Source organism: Neopelma chrysocephalum, unplaced genomic scaffold (genome assembly GCF_003984885.1).
Source record: "Neopelma chrysocephalum unplaced genomic scaffold, ASM398488v2 Primary Assembly neopelma1_124, whole genome shotgun sequence".
Classification (NCBI taxonomy): Eukaryota; Metazoa; Chordata; class Aves; order Passeriformes; family Pipridae; genus Neopelma; species Neopelma chrysocephalum.
The window spans coordinates 3,041,778-3,063,487 of NW_020897786.1; the positions used below are offsets into that span (position 1 = coordinate 3,041,778).

General features: G+C 41.2%; 2 protein-coding genes across 8 annotated transcripts in view; one reads left to right on the forward strand and one right to left on the reverse strand.

Annotated features, from left to right (window-relative positions):
* The window catches only part of TMEM266 (transmembrane protein 266), a 59,862-nt gene extending 47,452 nt beyond the window's left edge, over nt 1-12,410 (reverse strand). For all 3 annotated transcript variants that reach the window (XM_027698132.1, XM_027698131.1, XM_027698130.1), the window contains exons 1-4: nt 12,297-12,410; nt 11,041-11,141; nt 9,920-10,025; nt 7,639-7,827 (exon numbers count right to left, since the gene is read on the reverse strand). In XM_027698132.1, the coding sequence (XP_027553933.1) occupies nt 7,639-7,827; nt 9,920-9,933 (203 nt within the window). In that variant the 5' untranslated portion in view covers nt 9,934-10,025; nt 11,041-11,141; nt 12,297-12,410. The remainder of the gene's footprint in view (nt 1-7,638; nt 7,828-9,919; nt 10,026-11,040; nt 11,142-12,296) is intronic.
* The window catches only part of NRG4 (neuregulin 4), a 48,730-nt gene continuing 39,379 nt past the window's right edge, over nt 12,360-21,710 (forward strand). For 3 of the 5 annotated variants that reach the window (XM_027698135.1, XM_027698138.1, XM_027698137.1), the window contains exon 1: nt 12,360-12,504. In XM_027698135.1, the coding sequence (XP_027553936.1) occupies nt 12,384-12,504 (121 nt within the window). In that variant the 5' untranslated portion in view covers nt 12,360-12,383. The remainder of the gene's footprint in view (nt 12,505-21,710) is intronic. The other 2 variants (XM_027698140.1, XM_027698141.1) reach the window with 1 other exon arrangement.

Below are 21,710 nucleotides of genomic sequence, written 5' to 3' on the forward strand. Positions count from 1 at the left end.
CCTGTGTGAAAGTTCAAACAGGTTCATCAGGTACCTCAGCTACTTCATCTCTACAACAGGAATATTATTTACCTTTCTTGCAATTAATGGATGAATTAAATAAATGCACTAGCACAGGAATTTCGTGGTTGATGGTGACACAGGGCTGTAAAGTTTTGTTCTGAGACATTAAAATATATTTAGTGGAATTTTACCAGGGGTAATTCTTTTTAAAGATACTTTCACACATGGCTTTGTGCAAAACCAATCTGTCATCAGCACTGCTAGTCTTATTAATAAGCAGCTTGGAAAAAAAGAACATAAGGCAAAACTGGGAAAGGTTGAACATATTTATTTGGTAAGGAATCACTACAAACAATTTCTTCAAGCTGTTAACAGCTGTCATTGTTTCTATTTTCTGTTCTTGTAAACAAATACCCCCAAATCTGCATTATACCTTACCCTGTCTTTTTGTTTTTCTTTTGGCTAAACAGCAAGTGTTTGCATCTCACAAGATGGTTAGGATCAGACAACAGAAGGATGGAGGAGATCCAAATCACTACGTGAAGAGTAGAAAGGCCATGGTCAGGAAGTGACAGGAACACAGAAAGGCTAAATAACAATACAAAATCTGGCTGAGAAGCACAGACAGCAGAACCTCACAGCAGGCAAGAGGAGCTGGAGGCCTTGAGCAACTCACTCCAAGGAATAGACAGAGCTCTGCAGCCCTTTCCCTAACTTCTCCTACAAGCTTGGTTTAACTACTGAGAACACCCTCATCTTTTTTTCCCTAAAACTTTTACTATTTCAAACCCCACGACACTTCTTGTAAGACTGCTGCAAACTGCTGCTCAAAGGGCAGGAAAGATTGCCCCAGTTTTCTCCCTAAACTCACCCATGGCCAGTTTACACACACTTGTTCTTGTGCCAACATTATTCTTTAGCTTGATTAGTTCTCTTCCCTTGCTGGCATTTTGTCTGTGATGCATTTCCACGCAGTAATGGCAGCCACTCATGTAATTCAATTAAAGCCCAGCTTTTTGTGGAACAGACACTCAGTCTCAGTAACTATCCTGGTGGCCTCTCCTGCATGTGAATACAGACTATTGGAGCAGTACATAATATTTTTGAATAGGTTTAATTAATTACATGAATGCTTCCCAGCTCTATTTGAAGCACTTTATGCTTTCTAGGATCATTTGTGCCTCCTTTATAGGTGTGTAACACACCGTTTGCCCACAGATAACCTGTGATTAACCGGCCTATTACTTCTCTCACTTGAAAATTGCTTATTAGGCTTTTTCTTTTTATGCTAAGATCTTTAGTGAAGTATCCACATCAGGCTCAAAAACTACCTTTAAGAAACATAAGAACAGCTGTACTAAGCCAGAACAAAGGCTTGGCATCCTGTCTCCAACAGTGGCCGTGAGCAGATGTCTCAAGATGACTAAGAACATAGCAAACATATAAATACTTCCCCTTAACATTCTCACAGCATCCAACTATTTTCAATTTGGTGACTTCCTGAGATAGATGTGTTTTCTCAGACTGTACTTAGCAACCTTCAATGAATTTGTCTTCCACAAACTTGTCCAACCTCCCCTCAGGGGGATGAGTTATTAGCAGCCACGCAGCCTTTAGAGAGTAGCTCCAGGCATCTATTGCCCCCCGTGCAAAGAGCAACCTCTTTTTACTTCTTTGGAACGGGGCCTTAATCTATTAATGCACCCTAGAGACTGTATTGGGAGAGGGGAGTGTGGGTGTCTAACCTTATTTTAACCTCTCTGTGTCACAGACTTTGTAATGTCAATCAAATCTCACATCAGCCTTCTCTTCTCCAGACAGAAGAGTCCTAGTTTACACAGTCATCTCCAATGGAAATTGTATCACATCTTTGATCACTGTTTGCCTTTGATTCTTTTCCAGTTCTTTTATATCTACCATATCTTTTTTGACAGGGACCAGAACTACACTCACGTTCAAGACCTGGGCAAAACCTGGATATCTACAGAGGCACAACAATGGCCTCTCTTTTATTCTCTGGTCCTTTCCTTAGCAATGCTAAGATCTGATTTGCTTTCATACTGCTGCTCAGTATTCAGCTGATTTTTTTTACAGTCTTGCCTTCCAGACAAATATTCCTCTTTTCCACATTTCCCTCTTGTCCCATTGCTTATCCACATTTCCATTTTTGCACCGAGCCATATCTTCTCCAACTCAGACAATTAATTCCAGTATCAAGCCAGACAAATTAGATCCATTTCATTCCCAGTCTCCAATGAAGCACTTTGCTAAGAGTGGTCTGTGGGCTGCAATTACTACACTTCTACCCACAAAAAGTACGTGGGAAAAGCAAGTTTGTTGGAAAAATACAGCAAGATCTCCAAAGCAAAAAAGTCTGAAAATCACTGAGCTAGAAAATTAATTCTTTGTCTTACTTCTAGCAGTGCTCCCTCTACCAACTGATAAGACGTTGGAGGGACCCACTCAAAGGATTTAGGTACAAGGACAAACACAGTAATGAGCTATTCTGGAAAACAAAACTTACAAAGACAAACACTTAAAAGGCTTAAAAATTCTAAATCACCGAACATGCCCATAACATAGCCCAAAATTTCATGTAGTCTCTAGTGAAGAGCTGGGCACCTCACAGGTTCTGTGGTGCTGAATGCTCATTTTCTGCTGCAGTGCAGGTCTCAGTTTTGGACCATAGCACTGAGAGTAGCAGTGATATAGTACTGCACAAAGAACAAATCAGCACTACAGTCTCATTTCACTGTATCCTGATGGTAGGATTTTGCACCATCTTTCTGGATTCAGACTATGACTGGCAGCTAAAAATAAATTACAAGTCACTTCTGTAAATACAAGGAGCTTGTTCGCTATGTGAAATAGTTCTGCCCTCCAAAACCTTTGCAATTTATCTTGAGCTTAAACCTCATTATTCACCGTGTATCAAAATCATGCATTCCAGGATCTGCATGAGGTGCACAGAACTTTTGAGAAAAGGGACTATTCCTTATTATGCTGCCAGATAAAGACCAGAAAAGCAGAAAACGAGAGAAATGTAAGAATTCCATCAAGTTCTTTTAGTTAAAGCATCTTTAAGTAAAATACCTCAACAAGATCAAAGTAATATCTGAAAGAGAAATACGAAGACCAAAACAAGTGCATCTACTTGGTGCAATTACAGAAGACGTGAAGGGACAGACATCTTTTTCTCCCAGGATGGGTGAATATATTCACCAGCGAAGTGAATATATATAAATTGCAACCAATTTAAAAAGAAGTGCTCATGACTCTTCCCTGTGTTAATTCTGCGCCTCTGTAAATCTCTGTTCAGTTTTGGTTTCCTTTCTCTCTCTCCCTCCAGTTTTCTTTTTTTCAGATATTCCTACTGTTTAATGCACTTTCTGGCTGATACCAAACAAATCTGAGGCTATGAACAGATGATTATTAAATTCCAACTGTTTACAGCTAATGTCAAATGAGTCACATTAACTGCATGAAATCCCAAACTTTACCGCTTTTTATGTAAAACACAGTATTTTGGAAGCACCATCGTGTTTCCAACTTCTTTAATATATAAAAACTCAAGAGCTGCAATTTAAAGCAAATACAACAAATAATTTAAAGTTGGTGTATATCTCTTCCCCATTGATTCACAACCCCCAGTAAACACAAATCTTCATCAAGAGAGGCTCACTGTCTATCTGCATAGTCACACAACAATAAAATGCAGCCTGTTGTGCAACTATCTGTGAATTCCTTTATAAATGATTGTGACAGATACCTCCTAACTGGAACTTTAGGAAAATACAGGAAGGAGGTGGTTTCCCTGTCCCTGCACATGTACCATTTTCTGCAGGTTGTCAATTTTCCGGCGATCCTCCAGCACTTTTATTGGTCATTGATGCAAAAAGCAGAAGAGAGAAAATAATTTTTGGAAAACAGAATACTTGACTGGAAAAAAAAAGAAATCAAGAGTGGCACTTAAAGCTCATGTTAACATTTAAAAATCTGTCTGGGTGATTAATCTCCTTAAAGAAGTGTTTGCATGCTCTTTTCATGCAAACTGAGTCCAGTGCAGACACAACCTCTCCAGTAAATTCACAGACACAAAGCAAACTGGCTTCTGCAAGTTGTGCTTTTTGTACCTGAGCAGCACCCAATTTGTTACAGATACATTAGAGGTGTGCACCAGGTGTGCTCCTTGGCATTCAAGGCACATTTTCGGGATGAGTTCAATTCTCATGTGTGTCTCAGCCATCTCTGCAATGTCTAAGCAGTGCACAGCAGTGATCTCTAAATCTAACCAGGGAACTGCAGGGCAGATCAGTGGGACCATTAACTGAGGAACAGCACACTCATATTGCTTCTTGTTTCTTCCAACAGTAAGAAGAAATAGTAGCTTCTTCCCTTAGTAAGGAAGAGATTAAAGAGACTGCTACAGTCACATAAAACTCCAAAGGTTTTAGTCACATATTGTTGGCATTTACCAGAAAACCTCCTTTTTCTGAAGAGTAAGACCCATAGCTCTGTCAACACCAGACACATCAGTCTAGGAAGCAAGGCAGATGCAGGAATTCCTCCTATCCTACTCAGGGAAGCCTCACACACCTTACCCCTCATCAGTGCAAGGCAATGGCAATGCCAGCCCACCCCAGTGACCTGGAATGAGTATTTGTAATGCAGATTCTGTCCAACTTAACCAACTTCCATCATGTAAATCTTTGTACTTTCCCTATGTGAGAAGTCTACAGAGGGAGAAGAATCGTTTCTCAACCCACATTAGAAGACAACACATTTTGTGATGTGTTTGAGGGTTTCTGGGAGTGCAGAAAGGTTTTTCTTGCCTGATTACCCTTTCACCACTTACAGGTGTATTTCAGGGCCAGGCTTAATGCACCATCTAATCTGCAGTGCTTTCTTTTTTGCTTAGCACAGGAATCAGTACTGTCATCCAAACTTCTGACAAAACAGCTCAAATTGTCCACAAAATTCCTTCAACAGACAGGAACTGACTGCCCTGAGAATTTGATATAAAAAAGGAAAGATCCATCAAGCTGCACAAAATAAAATCTTTATTCCAGTATTAAAGCCATAGGAATGTCAGCTTACACACTGTCTGTCTAACAAGTTAAAGACAGACCACAATTTTCTTTTTTTTTTTTTATTTTTCCTTTTCCTTTTTTCATTTCTTGTGGGAGGGGTAGCTAATCTGATGCCATCTGAGAGTTTCCAGGCACACAAAGAGGGCTGAGCTATTCCTGAGCTATCCACCTATTCCTCATTACCCATTAATACTGGCTTTATTAAGAGAAACATTCTCCCAGATTAAACAGAAAGCTCCCCTCGTTAGCAACCAGGTTAAATTTGTGCTTGGACCCTGAAAACCTTCTGGCCTTAAAGAAGGAAAATTAGAGAAAAACCTTGGGATGCACCATTAAATCAGAAGACTCCTTTCTTGCCCTCTCATTCTTCTCTAGTCTGATGTCTCTCTTGCTACTCCATGCATGGAAATGGAGCCTTACTGGTGACTGTCCACTGATCGGCCCCACCCCATCTCCTTCTCATTCAGGTTGAAGCCAGTCACATCTAACAAGGCCATGGGAAAGAAATCACACCCCAAGCAGAAAACCAGACATATTCCCCACCAAGCCAGGAGGTGGCACGGGGACAGTATTTTAAGTCTGCTGCTGGGCTTCTGGAGCTCAGCTCTGCTCCTAAATTTCTCAGGGCATCAGTTGTCATGAGAGCTTCTGAAAGGAAGAAGCCGCCACTCCCACAGGGGAGATGCAGTCCTGGGACTCAGCTGAACATACTCAGCCAAAATGCATTGAGATGTACAAACTAAAGCTCTGAATTTTCTTCAGAGAATGCACTCTACAGCTGGGAGGTCTGGATGGCCCCTGCTTACTTCCCTGCAGCCTGACAAAGCCACAAAAGAAGTCTGTGTGAAGGAAGAGATCTCTGCTGAGGAAAAGAATGACAGGCCTATTTCCATGCTTAAGACTGCAAAGCTGCTCAAATGGTTACAATGAGAGATCTGTGCCCTTTGGCACAGTGAAAAATTGAGTTTCAGATCATAAAAATCTATAAAGATGCATACTTGAACTAAACTGGTATTGACTCAGCACCAAAATAGCCTGAGGGTTACACCTGCATACTCAAATTAATTTTCAAGTGCCTCTTTTGCTATGCAGGGTATTTTATGTTACAGTTGTACCGTGCTTATATAACCTACTCAAAATGTATTTCCCCTTGTTTGGAGTAACAACTTTCTGGAGATGTCTCATAAAGTCCAATTTGGAAAGAAATTAAAAGCAAGAGCCTTCCCCACATATTGCTTCCTGACTTCCACACAGAATACCTGCTGGGCTGAGATCAAGCAGGTCTCTGCTGATTACAGAGCACAGGTTAAAACTCATCGAGTTGTTAATAAATGGAGGCTTATATAAAGCCCTTTAATGTCTTCATCAGCAAGCATTCTATATGGCTTCCTGCAAAGTGCTTTTGTATGGATCCCATTGACAGTGGAGCAGACGTGTTCAGTGTGACACAGGGTGGAACAGCAATCACAGAACCAGCAGGGCTGGGCACCTGTGCTCACCTCACCTCTGTCCCAAGGGATGTTAAACTATAGTGTTATCATTCCTGACAAACACATCTTCCTGACTACATCCAGCAATTGTAGCTCTGTTCCCCTCCTTCCCCCCCACACCAGCCATTTACCCCAGCACTTCACTGCCCTCACTATTCTCTGCTGCAATTCCAGCTTCTTACTTCTTGTCCTAAACACCCCGGAGATCAATAACAGGCTGTTCCCTTCCTCACTGAAGTCTCTTAGAAGCTCCCCTCAAAGTCTCTTCTTCATGTTATTTCAATCAGTACTCCATGGCAGGTTTTCTGAGCCTCTAATCATTCTCACTGCCTTCCTCTGGATTCTCTCCAGTTGACCCAAATCTTTCACAAAGGATTTAGTACAGCAGTCCACCTACAGCCACTTCAAGCCTGAACCAGGCATAAGGATGACTTCTAATGTCCTGTAGGACAACAATGCTACGTAATCTGACACTGGGTTATGTTTGAGCAAGTGCTATGAACTGGTTAAGATCTTTCATTTCAATAAAACTGGAACCATTGTTCTATGAAAACAGGAGCAGTATGTATATACTATATACATTATCAAAGACAACATTTTCACATGATCAAACTACACAATTCAAATTACTGGGTGAAAAGTACACTATCTGTCCAGGAATCAGCAGTACTGTGCCGTTATCTCTGTCAGGAGATGCACAACTATGTACAAGAATCTCAGCAGCCAACTCTCTGTCATCCTGAAACCCTCCTGAAACTCCTTTGCAAAGAACTTTCACCAGGCCATTCTGCTTTTCTGACGGGCTATAGATGTTTTGTCCAGTTTTTCCTGGGATAAGGCTTCCAAACTGCAGTCAAACAGCAGAATTATAAAGAGCCCAAAACCAGCCCAGATTAGCTGTATTAGAAAAGGTCACTTCCACTCTGTGACAATGGTTTTAAAAACAGTTTGAGGACAATTGGTTGCACTTCTCTAGCTTAAGGTGTCCTATTTTACAGGTCCTGAAATCACTATAACCTAAAACCATAAAAGAAAATTCTGTCCTTTGTACTTACCCCTCTCTTTGGTACTCCTCATCCAAATTTGACAAAAGCTGGGACCCAGCCACAGACAGATCAAGTGCAGCTAAAGGCAGATCTCGATAAGCAAAGTTAACAAGCTGTACAGGAGCAATGCTTTTGGTCTCTTCTTCTACTTGTTGTGAAATTATCTCAACTTCGGAAACACCACCTTCAATTGTAGGCCTGAAAACATAATAAACACACATACACACATAAAAGATATAAATATATAGATAAGCAAACAAGTAAAAGTAAGTTAGAGACAAGAACTTCATGGAATCCCAAAGAGCCAGCAACTTAAAAGGCCTCTGCAAGGTCACTGAAGGAGGTGTCGTCATTGAGGAGACCAAATCTCTCCAAACTTGTCTTTCGTAGATCTCACTGTGATCAACAGAAACCTCACAAAGGAGAACAGCATTTCACCCTGCTCAATCTGCTTCAAAGGCACTAAATATAAATGGATGTGTTATAAACAAACAAACACAGAAAAAATGCATGAACCCAAAAGCAAAATATTTATGCAAAACAGAAAGAGATGAAACTGTGCCAACTAAAAACTCACTGCTTTGTAAGTTAGGTCAGTGAGCAATGAATAGCTAAGCTTATTAATCATTGTATACAAATCAACCATTAATTAATGGATGCAGTTTGACCCCTCTTCCACTGTGGATTTGAATATTGATTCAAATAGTTCTGATGGATGGCAGCTTTGTTTCATTTAACCAGAAAAGATCATTGTGTTACTACAAAATAGTTCTGAAAGGAGAACAACGATTCAGAAGAATTATGGACTCCTCCATAAAGATCCACCTAAACTGTCCTTATGTACAGCTACTTAATCTGACCATGTATTCTTACACCAGCCCATTAACACTAATGGAATCTCCATGCAGGTAAAAACAGTGTGACAATGTGCATGTCTTCCACATTTATAACAAGATACTCCTGCTCTAGAAACTTAGGGAGTGTATTATCAGTGCATGTGAGGGGTGACTCCACTGCAGGACAGTTTGCATGGCCAGGGTGATCCTCTGCAGCACCAGTCAAAGCTCTTGCTCTGTTTGACCCACAGTAGGTGCAAGCACAAACTCCTCCAGATTTCTTCCAGGGGGGCCTGTTAACTTCTGAAAAAATCTCAGGTTTTCAACAGCAGGTGAGAAGATACTCCTTTTCCACGGGGATATAGTTAAAAAGTTCTTAGCACCCAACTTCCCTCTGATATTTGACTGCAAAAATTGCACTGGTGATTTTGTTTTAAAGAAGCTTATTAAAATCTTCCAGCAATTTAAGCAACCTGATTAACAGTTCCCTTTTTTTTTCCAGAAGAAGTAAAGAGTTTAGAAGAGTACTTAACTGTTATATTTTGTATAAGGATATAATCTATGGATGTGGGTGAGGGAACCAAAATTCTGTGTGAAAGCTTCTATTGGTCAGAGCCTCACGTTAGACTAACCCTTTCAGATGGAAGACATTATTCCTAAATTAAATGGAGCTAACTGCTGCCAGCATTACATAAGAAAGTAACTTAAAAAAACCCAGAAAATGCTGTTATATCTCCAGTATTTGGCAGGGAAAGGCTGCAGCTGTGTCATACTATGGCAGTAAGCAGAGGTAAAAGGAAGTACTATTTGAACAACCTAAAGGCCTTTATTTTATTCATGTGTAACCAATAACGGAAAGTAATGAGATTCTTTAATTTCCAAACGAACTGTATTCTTCTGTAAACAATCTGAAATCAGAAACCCAGAGGTAGGAACTAATTCTAGCAAGAATTTTCTTTGGTTTTCACCTTTAGTGCCATCCTGTGGACATTTACCTTTATAAGACCAAGCCAGTTCAGTTTTGCATGAAAGAGCACACAAAGATCCAATTTCCAGTATTATAAAGGAAAAAGGAGAGGGGTTGGTGCTGCCTTCCCTCTCCCAACAGTACTTAGCTTCTGTATTGTTAGACAGACTAAATCACAGACATAATCTGATTTGACTGAAAACAAAAACAAAAAGACAGACTAGTGCTGGCAGACAGGTTTGGGACAGGTTTGGTGGCAGGGAAAAAGAAAAGACAAACAGACCTGAAAATAACATAACATACCAGTTTTCAGCCACTGCTGTTAGTAACACATCAGACATGCTTACAGCATTCATGTTTTTTCTGCTAATTCACACTCTTTAGACAACTTCAGAACCTTCTTGATGTCACAGCATTGTTCTCCTACGGGCAGCAACCTGTTCCCTTTCATTTAAAATCAATTATAATTATATCACATGGTACTTACTGAGGATTGGTCATGTTGGAGGATGCAACCAAACCAGCAGTAGTTCCAATATTTAACTAATTCCAGCTGCTCTGCATAAAAGTTCTAGCCTTGCAAGATTAGGTCTCTGTGAGAAGCAAAACAAAGTTATACAAAACACAGCTGAAAGAAATCCAAAGGGCTACAATGACTTCTGTTGTGAATTTGAAAGTTTGTCTAATAATTTTATTTCCCCCGTGATTGTTTTTTGAAGTATTTTTATTCCAGGTTAATTCCTCCATATTATTGAAGCTGTAAAGTTACAGTGCATTTACTCATACACACAGACACATATATACTTCCATAAGAACACAAGTCTTGTTTTAAACCATTGCATTGTTGAGGAAGACAACCAGGGTCAGAGGGAGAAGTGGATTTTCAGAGCAAGCTCATGGCTTCAGGAGAGCAAATTCTACTCGAAGCCAAGTGATTTTTTACAATTTCATATAAATTAAAGAGATGAGCATTAGCTTTGTCGATGAAGGTCAGGGATTTGTTCTCCATTTCCCAGTTTGAACTGTGTTCCTGACTCCATTTGCTGCTTTAGAAAGTCTCTTCCAAGAATTAATTCATGTTGTCAAACATTCTAGATGGGCTGTTACCAGGAGAGTATTTTGATCAACAAAACCCAGTAACACTTTTGGAAAAGGTGCCACATTTGCCTGTGGCAAAATCTCCACTTGTGCTGTGCCTGGACCAATGCACTGCAACCAGAATGTGGAGTCTGTGAGAATGAAACCTACTGACACACAGGTTTTGGAAGCAGGAAAAACAGAGAATATCACAAACCAAACAAAAATTCTTAGAGAAAGATGTAATGAGAGACTTTGTAAAGCTACCAAGAAGTTTATATGCTAAATAATTTTTAAAAGCAAGATCAAAACAAACTCTTATTTTAATTAAACAGAAATAAACATCGGCAAATCAGAACGTTACTAACAGTAACACCCATGATCATGAGAAATGCTTGTTATACTAAACTTTATAGGAGAGCCACTTACAAGCTGAGTTGTTGGTCGAGTATTTACAGTAGAGACATAAAAATGTAGCTACTGTAAGACCCTTAACAACCACCTGATACCAAAAAATAAAATTGAACTTACGTCTTTTGTAGAGCCATTTCCAAGGCCTTATTTCATGTTTTGTAACCTTACAAAAATGTAAAATATAGCCAATGGATTCTCACATCTTCCAGATAATGTGCCTGGGTGTGCAAAAAGAAAGGGTATACATTGTGATCGCCCTCCTCAAGTGGATAAGTCAGCCAAAAGCAATTTAATTATCCATATGAAGAAACATGGACAACTTTAAAACCAAAGACTGCACACATTTTAGAAAGACACACACTCTATTTATTTATAACCTTGTGATACTTCTAAAGACAGAATAAGAAGCAAACTTTTTTCAGATAAAGCTTTGCTAATACAGCAGAAACTTGATTTGACATCCATTCAATACCAATGGGAGCCTCTTCCCTGGCCTTTGTAGTCCTGAAATTATTTTATTTACTATATCCCTAAGGCAGCAAAATACTAGAACTAAAATAATGCATGTTTAAATTACACAGAGCTTTATGATAGCAATTCTTACACGTACCAGCACAACAAAACTAAAATGTAAGAATTAGCCTTGTTTTGTGAGGTTCGCTCTCTGACATCTCCTTTGGGTTGATGTTTTCACAACACAAAAAACCTCAAACAATTCTGAATGAAAAATTTCACCCAGACCAATTGTTCTAAGGACTCAGCCTGAGAAAAAGCTAAAGGCACGAGGCACTGAGCACCTGTCTTGTGAGACTGAGGAAAATGAGAATCCTGCTGGAAATGCATTTGCAGGTCTGGAGGATAGAAAGTACACGGGGATACAGCTGATTTAGGAAATGGGAATAAAACTGATGGAAACTGGCCTCAGAGGACAGGCAGGCAAATGTATATGTGGGAGTTTCTAAACCTAGTAAAAAACTCACCATTTATCCATGAGACAGCACAGTGCTAATATCCCCAATCTCTTTCCCAAAGGGGGCTTAGAAAACAAAACAGCGACAAAAAATGTATAGCTAGATTTTTAAAAAGCCTTAATTTTTAGATTAATCTCAAGATTTTGAGGGAACTGAAATCATAACAGTGGGGCCAGCAACACTGCAGTTCCTTCACACAGGACATGAACATTAAATATTTGCCTCTCCAGAACACAGAGTCCCCTTTTCTCCTGAAAGCTGGAAATACGTGCACAATCATACAGAACTTTGCTTTACAACTGAACCAGGTCTCTGAACCGGACCTGACTGGTGGCAACACCCCTAAGCCAGACCAGCTCCCTCCTCCTGGAGTTGGCAGCTCTACAGGTAAAGTTTGCTCACCAGCAGGACCAGAGGAGCAGCTCTGCCGACAGCACCGGTGGCTCCGCAGGGAGCAGAGTCCAGCTCGCGGAGCCCAAGGGATCTACCATGACACAAGGTGCTCACACAGGTGGGACGAGGAACCTGGAGACACACCTGGAAGGAGACACAGGGAGTCAAGTTTCCAAAGGACTCAGTGGAGCCTTCCTGAGAGAAAAAGTGGCCAAAAGTGAGTAATTTCTGGTGCAAATGACTAATGTATTCGCTGATTTAATGAACTGAAAGGACAAGTAATTAGCAAGGACAATAAGAGGACAAAAAAGATGCAATAGGTTGTTGTATATCTATATCCTAAATGGATTGCTGTGATTCATGCTTCTTTCCAGACTTTATGCAAGCAACAGAAATGTCTTAACATATACTGGTATTTTGCAGAAAGGTATTTTTTACCATCCACCCCACCTCATCTATCTGTTTTTAGCTTCCTCAAAAAACCCCACCTTTTATAGCAACATTAAACACTTGCAACTTCCCCAGGAAATTTCTGTGCAACTGAGTGGTGTTTAAAGGCAACAAGGATCAGCAGGGAGATTCTATTCTTCTGCACTTATCTCTCTCTTGCATTCCTATAGGATACAGTGTGGGCAAAGAGGAATGATGTAGCTCTCCTCCCTACCAAGGGAGAGGGCAACTTTTGGGTATTCCATCCATCATCCGAGTGGAAATTTTTCCATGCAGCTCCTTCCCCACCTGACACACTCAATTTATTCAGTAGCCAAAAAAGCCTCATCTCTTATAGTCTGATCTGACAGAATTAGTTAACGGGTCTGGGGGTTTGGGCTTTTTTCCCCCACTTTATAGAACTGAGACCAGGCAGCACCCAGTACATGCTGAGCTGCCACTCAGTGTGAGTATGGGCACTGCCCAGTCTGTAAGAGTTCAGCAATTCTGCTTGTTCTGTGGTGTGTTTTCAAGGTGAGATGGCTGTAGAAAGAGCACAGTTTCCAAAGTTTAACAGAAATAGTTTAAAAGGGAGATATAACAGACAGGAAAGAATTGTCCCATGAGTTTCTACTGCAAGCTTTTAGTGGTATAACAACCCAAAACATTCACTGGACTAAATGACTGACATATTTGTATGTACCAAAAGGACAGTGCAACCTGATGGGAAGCATGTAAGTTTGTACACAAGTAGCCCAGCTTAAAATGTGTGGGATCACAGTACAAACCTCAGCTGAGCTGACTTGGCTCTTCACCCCTCTGCAGCAGGGAAGGAAGTTGTACCCCGTTCACTGAGCTCTTTCTGAGGCAAGATCTTCCAAGTGTTTAAAAGTGCTGGGCTTGCCTTCCAAGCCCTTCAGCTTTCCTGTTCTCTGCACAGGTACTACACATGCCAGCGCTCCTCAACCCTTGGGTTGATTCTGTTTTCTTCCCCCCCTCCTCTGCAGGGGCACCTGCTTCAGCTCCTGGGCTGGGCAGTGGGGTCACGCACTGCTCTGAGCAAAGGTTCCCACTGCTGTCCTTGCCCAGCACACATCCTGCCTCAGTTAATTCGTTAATGTTTACAGCAACCTTCTATTGTCAGTCACCACACCTTGGCTGGAGCCTGCTAATAGGAGATAAAGTCCAGCTGAAACAACACAAAACACAGAACAAAGTTTGGAAGGCATAGGCTGAAGCACAGCATGTGGTGTACACGTGCTCTAAGCTAAAAGAAAAAAACCTAGGACCAAAACAAAACTCCAAGAACAAACTTAAAAAAAATCTATACTCCACTTATGCATGAAAACCACAGCTTTTAGCATTGATTTAAGCACAGTCTTACAAAATATGTGTCACAGTGTAGTGGGCCCAATTGGGGGTGGGGAGTAGGAAGATGGTTTAATTTAAGCCTTTTGCACCGAAGTCCCTACTAACTCATACCCTGTGTTCAGCTGAGCTGAAGTCAAGACCGTGATTCAGAGCTGTTTGCTGTCCTGGCTCACGTTCTGAGGGATATTATCACAAAGCTGTAAGGTCCTGCACAAAATTCAGATGTTAACTGGAACACCTGAGTTCATGCCCTTACAAGGTAGCTACACAATCAAATTCTGACATGTTCTTCTAACTTAAGATTCTGCCACACAGTCCCCCAACAGCAGCTTTAGACACGTGGACAGGTTTGCATTCAAAGGAAATGCCACAGGCCACACTTGAGGAGACCCCATTGTTGGCTGCAACGTGGGGTTTAGGTGCCCTTGCCCAGCTTCAGCTCCTTCCTCTGCCCAGGGGCTGTTACTGTGAGCTGGACCAGGAATCTCATTTGGCATTTCACTCAACAACAAAACTGTCTTTCTTTTCCTGAACTTTTTTAAAATATATATAAAAAAAAAAAGGCAGGATGGCTTCCCTGATACAGGTCATAGTACAGCTCCAAAAATAGTCATGTCAGCAGAACTGAAAGTGTAGGGCAGGGCACTGTGCATGGAAACAACAGCACAGAGGAGAAACACTTTACATCAGAAACAGTCAAATCAAAGCTGACTGCAGAGCCCTGGCCATTGGCAACATTCAGCTGGAGCAAATACCCAACATGAAAATACTGAAGAGATTGAGGAAGGGGTGCAAGGAAGAGGCTTCTGTGGGGGGTTTCTCTTTCTGTGTCACACTGGAGCTTTTTACTCTGAATCTAGTCCAGATTAGGAAATGGAATTTTGCTTCCTCTGTGTGAACAAGCTGAGTCCTTATTTCAGTTTACAAATTACAAGCCTTATACAATCTACAGCTCAAATGCAAATGGTGGCTATTCAGGTGCCAACCTAAGAAGGTCTGGGAACTCTTCAGAAAACCAGGAAGAAAGGAAATAATCTGAAATAGGAGTAGGCAAAACACCTAGACAGACACTACCCTAAGAGATTTCAAAGAGAAAAGGGAAGTGTAATTTAGGGGTAACTACATTTAGCTCTTGTGAATTAGCCCAGCCAAATTTCTTTTTTTTGTGATTAACACCATGGATATCATCCTGAGGATCAGCATGAACCTGATGTGACCACTCATCTCTACTACTGCAAGTCACATTTCTCCAAGAACTGAAATTAGGTTCCCTGGGATCACAACAATTGTTTTTATCCTGAGAGTTTTAACCAGCTCCATACATCTGCATTTAGAAAGTTTTACTGGTCAGGTATGCCAAAACTGCTTCCTTCAGGAATCCAGCAACTTGTACTTCTGAAGGGGAAACCCTGAAAATCTGCAGGAGTGGTCCCTACACTTCCCTGCTTTGCTTCAGATTGAAAAAAATATTGGTTTGGTTTTTTCCCCAATGGGAAAAATCACAGGTGATGATACTAAAAAAAGTAATTATTTGATTAAACTGCTCCTTCCTAATGCCTTGAGACAAGAGTTTGATAGAGTATTTGTTTATATGGCTCTGTATAGGTGGATAAGGAACATTTCCTTCATTTGTTTTAAAAAAACCCCACATTTAGATTTGTCAAAAAATTATGGGTGCAGACATGCCACACAGAAAACAAACAGTAAATTAACTTCCTTAAACTTTAACATGTCCATGCATGTCCAAAAGAAAAGAGGCACAAGAGATGGGGTTTTTTTATTTCAAGTGAAAAGGAATGTTGAATTTTGCATCTTTTTTATTTAAAAACAGTAAAGTTTTCAAATATATCACATTAAAAAAAAAAAGAAAAAGGAAAAAACCCTCCATCGCAGGAAAGGTATTTAGATTGGAAAGAAGAGTCAGGCATTCACAAATTAGGAAATGGCAGATTTGAACTTGCTCATGCAGACATAATTCTATCCCCTTGTGGGATCATCCTGTATGTTGAAATTAGGCAGAATGTTGTTTGAGGAAAAATGAGCGTGTAATCATGTCACTAAAGACTCTCATCATTCCTAAGCGTAAGTCTTACTTTCCAGAGTGAAGTTTAGATGGGCCAAGCCAGAGAAAAATGATCTCGTGCACAATGATAATAATCTCTTAATAAACCCAACGTGATCATTGGTTGAATCCTGAACATTTCAGTACCACAAACAAGACTACAGGACAAGTAAGAGTAGCTAGAAAAAAGCCTTTAGAGGAGGACTAATCCAGTACAAACTCTGAGGAGAGCCCGGTCAAGCCCCCCCTCCAAGGAGCTTGCAGGTTTGCAGTAAATGGTGCTTCCAGACTGCAAGGAACAGCTGGAGCTGCTCTGTTTGGGAAGGTTATGAAAAGACTCTGCTCCTGCTCCTTCCTTCTGCTTTCAGTTCCCCTACAAACTGGGGAGGGAGGGCAGGGGCTGGGCAGCAGGTCTACAGACAGGGTTCTGTGACATGCAAACACTCCACGCTTTCAACACAAACCAGAGGTGCCCCGACAGCTCCTCTGGGCTCTCGTTCCAGCTCACGCTACACAGTGTGTACTGGCACTGTTGGTTTGCTCTGAGCTCCTCAATAAACAGCAGGCATTCATTCAGCCAGAAGATTATTCATCTGATCTCTTCCTCTGGAGTAACTCCAAGCATGCCATTTCCCTTAGCACCTCACAAACCACCCTCATCCAGCTGTAACAAACTGATCCCAACACTTACCTACACCTTCTGCATGTGGTGAAAGGAGAAGAGAAAGCACCCACACCACAGGGCTCTCCAGTCCAGAGAACAAACAAAAGAGAGCAATCATTTAGTTAGAAGGTCCCTTTACACATTTGTCCAGCCTTCAAAGTTTGGGCCTAACTTAATAAAATAAGGGCGAGCCCAAAGGCAGGCTCGGTGTTTCCCCTCGGGATCAGGCACGGGGCTGGCAGCTCACACCGTGCCATTGCACCTCGGAGGGTGCCCTGCCCTGCTCAGGGCTGCAGCTGCTGGGGTGGCACCTTGGCTGGAGTGAGGGCACACCACACACAGAGAGCAGCACCCAGAGCAGAGCCGGCTCCCAGGGAGGTGATCCCTCCTTGCAGCACGGCACAGGGATCCCAACAGGGACACGGGGTTGGACACAGCTCCGGTAGGACCGTGCTGATCCTGCTTCTGGGCTCGCAGTTGGGAAGCTCAGCATTAGTTGGCTTTTGCCATGTGCCACTGCACATGTTGATAGAACAAGCCTGGCATCAACAACTCCACTGGACTGAAAACATCTGGTTTTTTCCGGTCTGGGAAACTAAATGACTCTGTCATAAAGGGCTCAGTCAGCATATAGTTTGAAGATCGTTTGGACAAATTTCATAACACAGGCACTCCCCCCACAACACGAGATTTTTTTGTGTCGCAAATTCTGGTTCTCAAAAGAAAAAACCAAACCAAAACAAACCAAACAAATCAACCCAAAAAAACTCCCTCAAATCTCCCTTGGACTAAATATTAAAATATTAAATTTGAAACCCGAAAAAGGTTGGGTTTGTATTTGCTTGGCTAACAACAATTCCATTTCTGAATTTTAAGTGTTTGAGGATGACACTAACCTAGTCGACTCATATTAAGCCAAATTATTACTATTGAAAGCAAATCAAGTACCAATTTAGTTTCAAAGAAGTTTGGTTTTCTTGCGTCCATCGAGAGTCAACTCTCAGATTTTGCTTTTAGCTCTCTTCTTACTCTCTGGAACTGCAGTGAAAAGGTACAACCAGAAACCTGCAGCCACATCTTTTTGTTCTCAAGTCAAGCAAGATCAGTCCAGCCACTCTTTAGAATAGTAAAAAAAAAAAAAACTTGCACTTTTGAACATGCTAGAATGAATGTTTTTAGGTCTATACAGATACCTGGCAGGTCATCTCTGATTAGATTTGAATTTATCCCACATGCACTTAATTTTTGCAGTCTGTTGATGGCTTTTGAGGTAAAAATACAAGTCCATCTGAATCCAACAGCAAAATTTATTTTGACAGAGCTGGAATTTCACTCAGGTTTTTAAAAATAGCAGCAGAGAAACACAAATACTTGAGACAACCTCCTTTGAGTCACCCTGAGTATGATGGATGCCTCAATTCAGGGCAGTGACACTGTCAGTCTGTCTTACAGGACACTGCCTTAGTCATGGGAAAGTACCAGGGTCACCACCTGTCATGAAAATGGTGAAAACTCAATACATTTTAGTTTTCATCCACAATATCTGCTGCCCATCTTACTTGGAGGTTAACCTTCCCATAAAGAGAAGCTTGAGTTTCTGCACATACCCTTAGATTACTGTAACTTTCAGACTGCCTTTCAGCCATTAGATTTCAACTTTAAGACTCTTCCTCAAGTTATTAATTCTAATTTTCTTTAGATCCTGGGCCTAATGGATTTTGGACTGAAAGGCTTTTAGAAATTTTTAAAGTATTCTCTAGTTTTCTAGAGGAGCTAATGTCAACCAAAATACAAAAGATTCACAACACTACGATAAGAATGGGGGAAAGTACAGAGAAAAACCTCATAGGAAATTCCTGGCATTTATTTAATCTCTCAAAGCTGAGGATTTCAATGCATCTCACCAATTATAGCTCTGTGAGGCCTGCAAATATTATATTTCTATAGAAGAAGGAGAGTGAAAATTAAGTTCTTTAGACCACTCATGTCTCTCACATAATCACCAATACAGAATGAAAACAAATCTAAATAGACTGGTACTAAATCCAGTTCTTGGACAAGACAAAAACAGCATTTGGAAGTAAAGATTTCATTCTAAGAACCGACTATACTACAAATGTATTTTTGAGAAATATCTATGTTCTGTCATTCCTGGAAAGTACTATGGGCACCCTTCCAGACAAAATGCAATAAATTTATATGAATTTATGGCTTTACTGTGTACCTTAAAAGCAAGTATATAATAATTAGTCCATTGATGTGAAATATATTGCTCTTCTCTCAAACAGTGCTATGCTTTGTAATTCAGCTCTTGGAAGCAAATAGCCCAGGTGTTTTGAATGCAAATTTACAAATAATTGCAGTATTTAATCCTGGTGATACATACAGGGTAAACTCCACTCTGCAAGAGCACACAGATATTAAAATTCTTGAATTCATGTCTGTCTTGTACTTCAGAGGCAAGTTATCTCACACAGGCATGCAGACACAACAGCTGTACTGCGTGTGGCTGGGAAGGTCCTTAGTGATCACTGGGAGCCTAAAAGGCAAGATTTAACTGCCTTGGACATGCAGTGTACTCAGAGCCATTACTGTAATAGCTGGCCAGTGCATTTAACCGTGTCACCCCCCAGCAGGTGATGGAATGCACTTACCACATCTCACAGGCCAGCTTTCTGCCACAAAATGCTGATGGGGAGGGACTCAGTCCAAGCTGTCAGCAGGCCCAGCCCCGACAGGCCTATGGACCATCTGGAGGACGCAGCCCTGTCAACTGGCCAGTAACTTCCACATGTAGGAGCAAGGTGTGCACCTTCCCCCCCCCCTCTTCTGGTGGGGGTCTGGAAGGTCTCAAAGGGAAGACACACACATGGCCAGCCTATGTTTGGAGTCTGCCTAGACCATCCACTGCAAACTGCACAGTAAAGAGAACAATTCTTCCCACTGCACCTGGAAACAGGATGGGAAGTGATTGTTCTTTTTTAACTAGAGATAATCGATTCATTAGTTATTTTGTGTGGAAATACAAGAAGGATCACTGAAGTATGCAAGAACAGTACTTTCTGAAAACATTAAAATGCATTTGGTCTGCACAGGCATGCAGCATTTTTCCTTTAGAATGAAGCAATTTGCTTATTCACATGAAGACATATTAAAATGCATTCAGCTGGTAATATACCATATTAGTAAAAATGCCAAATTTATCTTTTCCTCCTTCAACATCACCATCTCTGCCCAGCCCTCAACCCTTTTAAACACTGCAAGAACAGAGAGGACCGATGCTCTTGTCACATGAGTAAATGGAGAGCATCACAAGCTACGGAATAAATTCCAAAGAAGAGTGCAGGAACACCCACCCATGAACTCCCTCTGATTTAGAGGGGAGAACTGTCAGTTTGTGCTCTTCCACCGACAGCGTCAGCATCAAGATAAACTTGAGATTAACTTCTCAATTGCTAAAGGCTCACAAAGTTCACTCTTAACTACGAAATTCGTCTTATTGTGATTTAACACTGTGAGCCAAGAACCAGTTTTTCCTGTGGCACACTAATTTATTGCTACTGCTAACACACTAAGAAATCCATGTTGCAAAGCAGTGAGGATGGCACTCTGGGATTCAGATTTAAAATTTACTTCAGTGTTCCTTCAGGCTTCTCTACTACACTTTGAACCAGGGCCTTAAAGACACCTGGTAAAAGGGAGCACATCTGACCAAGCTCATCAGCCACGGCCCCTGCAGAACACGAGGGAGTGAGAGGCACAGAGCAGGGAGAACAACACCTTAGAGACAGATAAAATACTTGCTATGGTTCAAACAGAAGTGTTAATGCTGTGATGCTGCTTCAGCTGCTTGGACTTCAGTGCCTGTAGGCCCCTTCGGGTGCCTTCACAGGACTACACTGTGGCTTCCGGGACAACAGGTTTTCCTTCAGGGAAGAGGGGAAGAAAAGGGGGAAAAAAACAACAAGAGAAAGTACTTCCCTGCTTTAGAGAAGTTTTGGTCATAAACTTAAAGGAACTGTAGTGGTGAGACACAATGATAAGGGAAAGCAAGCGATGAACCTAACAAAGGTGCAGAGGATCCCCACCTTGGAGCTGGTCTTCCTGAAGCAGCCCCAAAACCCCAGAGGTGCTGCACAGCCCAGTGAAGCTCCTGCTGTCACTCACAAAGCTGCAAGAAAGTAAAGGACAGGGACTCAGCTTCAGCTTCTCTGGCAACTCCAAAAGTAACCTTTGCAGGAATTGTTCTACTCAATACTTATCAAATCGTAGTAAATGGGAAGAAACAAATAGCATGTAAAAACCTCACATGCATTTTCAGTTGGAAGTCATGCCATGTTAATTCCTAGGCTGCTCTTTAAATATAGAAGCCATAGTAGTCCATTTGCAGATGAAAAAAGCTAGGGAGATGAACTGATGGAAGAAACTTATTCCCATTTAAAATGCCTGGCACTAACTCCAAATCAGACACAGTGGCTTTTGCCTGTGTATTAAATAGTTATAACGAATGTATTAAAGGAGGTACAATAACTTTCTGTGAACACTTATATCACACGACAGTGTCTGCTGGAGAAATGCAGGACAATGGACAAGTTTATACAACAAACTCCTTTACCCTGGAGTTCAGTCCAGAGAACACATAACACAGATGTGTTTGAAAAAACTTTGTTTGGTCACTATTTTCTTTAAAACAGAAGATCACAAAGAAAACAGGAAAATCCAACCACACTGCCCCAAAGATAATCTTTGTTACCCATCCTTCAGTATTCTGTGGCACCACACAGACAGAAAAGCTTTGGCTGCTGCTCTGTGACCCTACATAGCAGTCGTCCTGCCACCCTCTCCACAGCTCTATTTTAGCAGTATCTTATTTAGTACTTCAAGTCCCATGACCCAT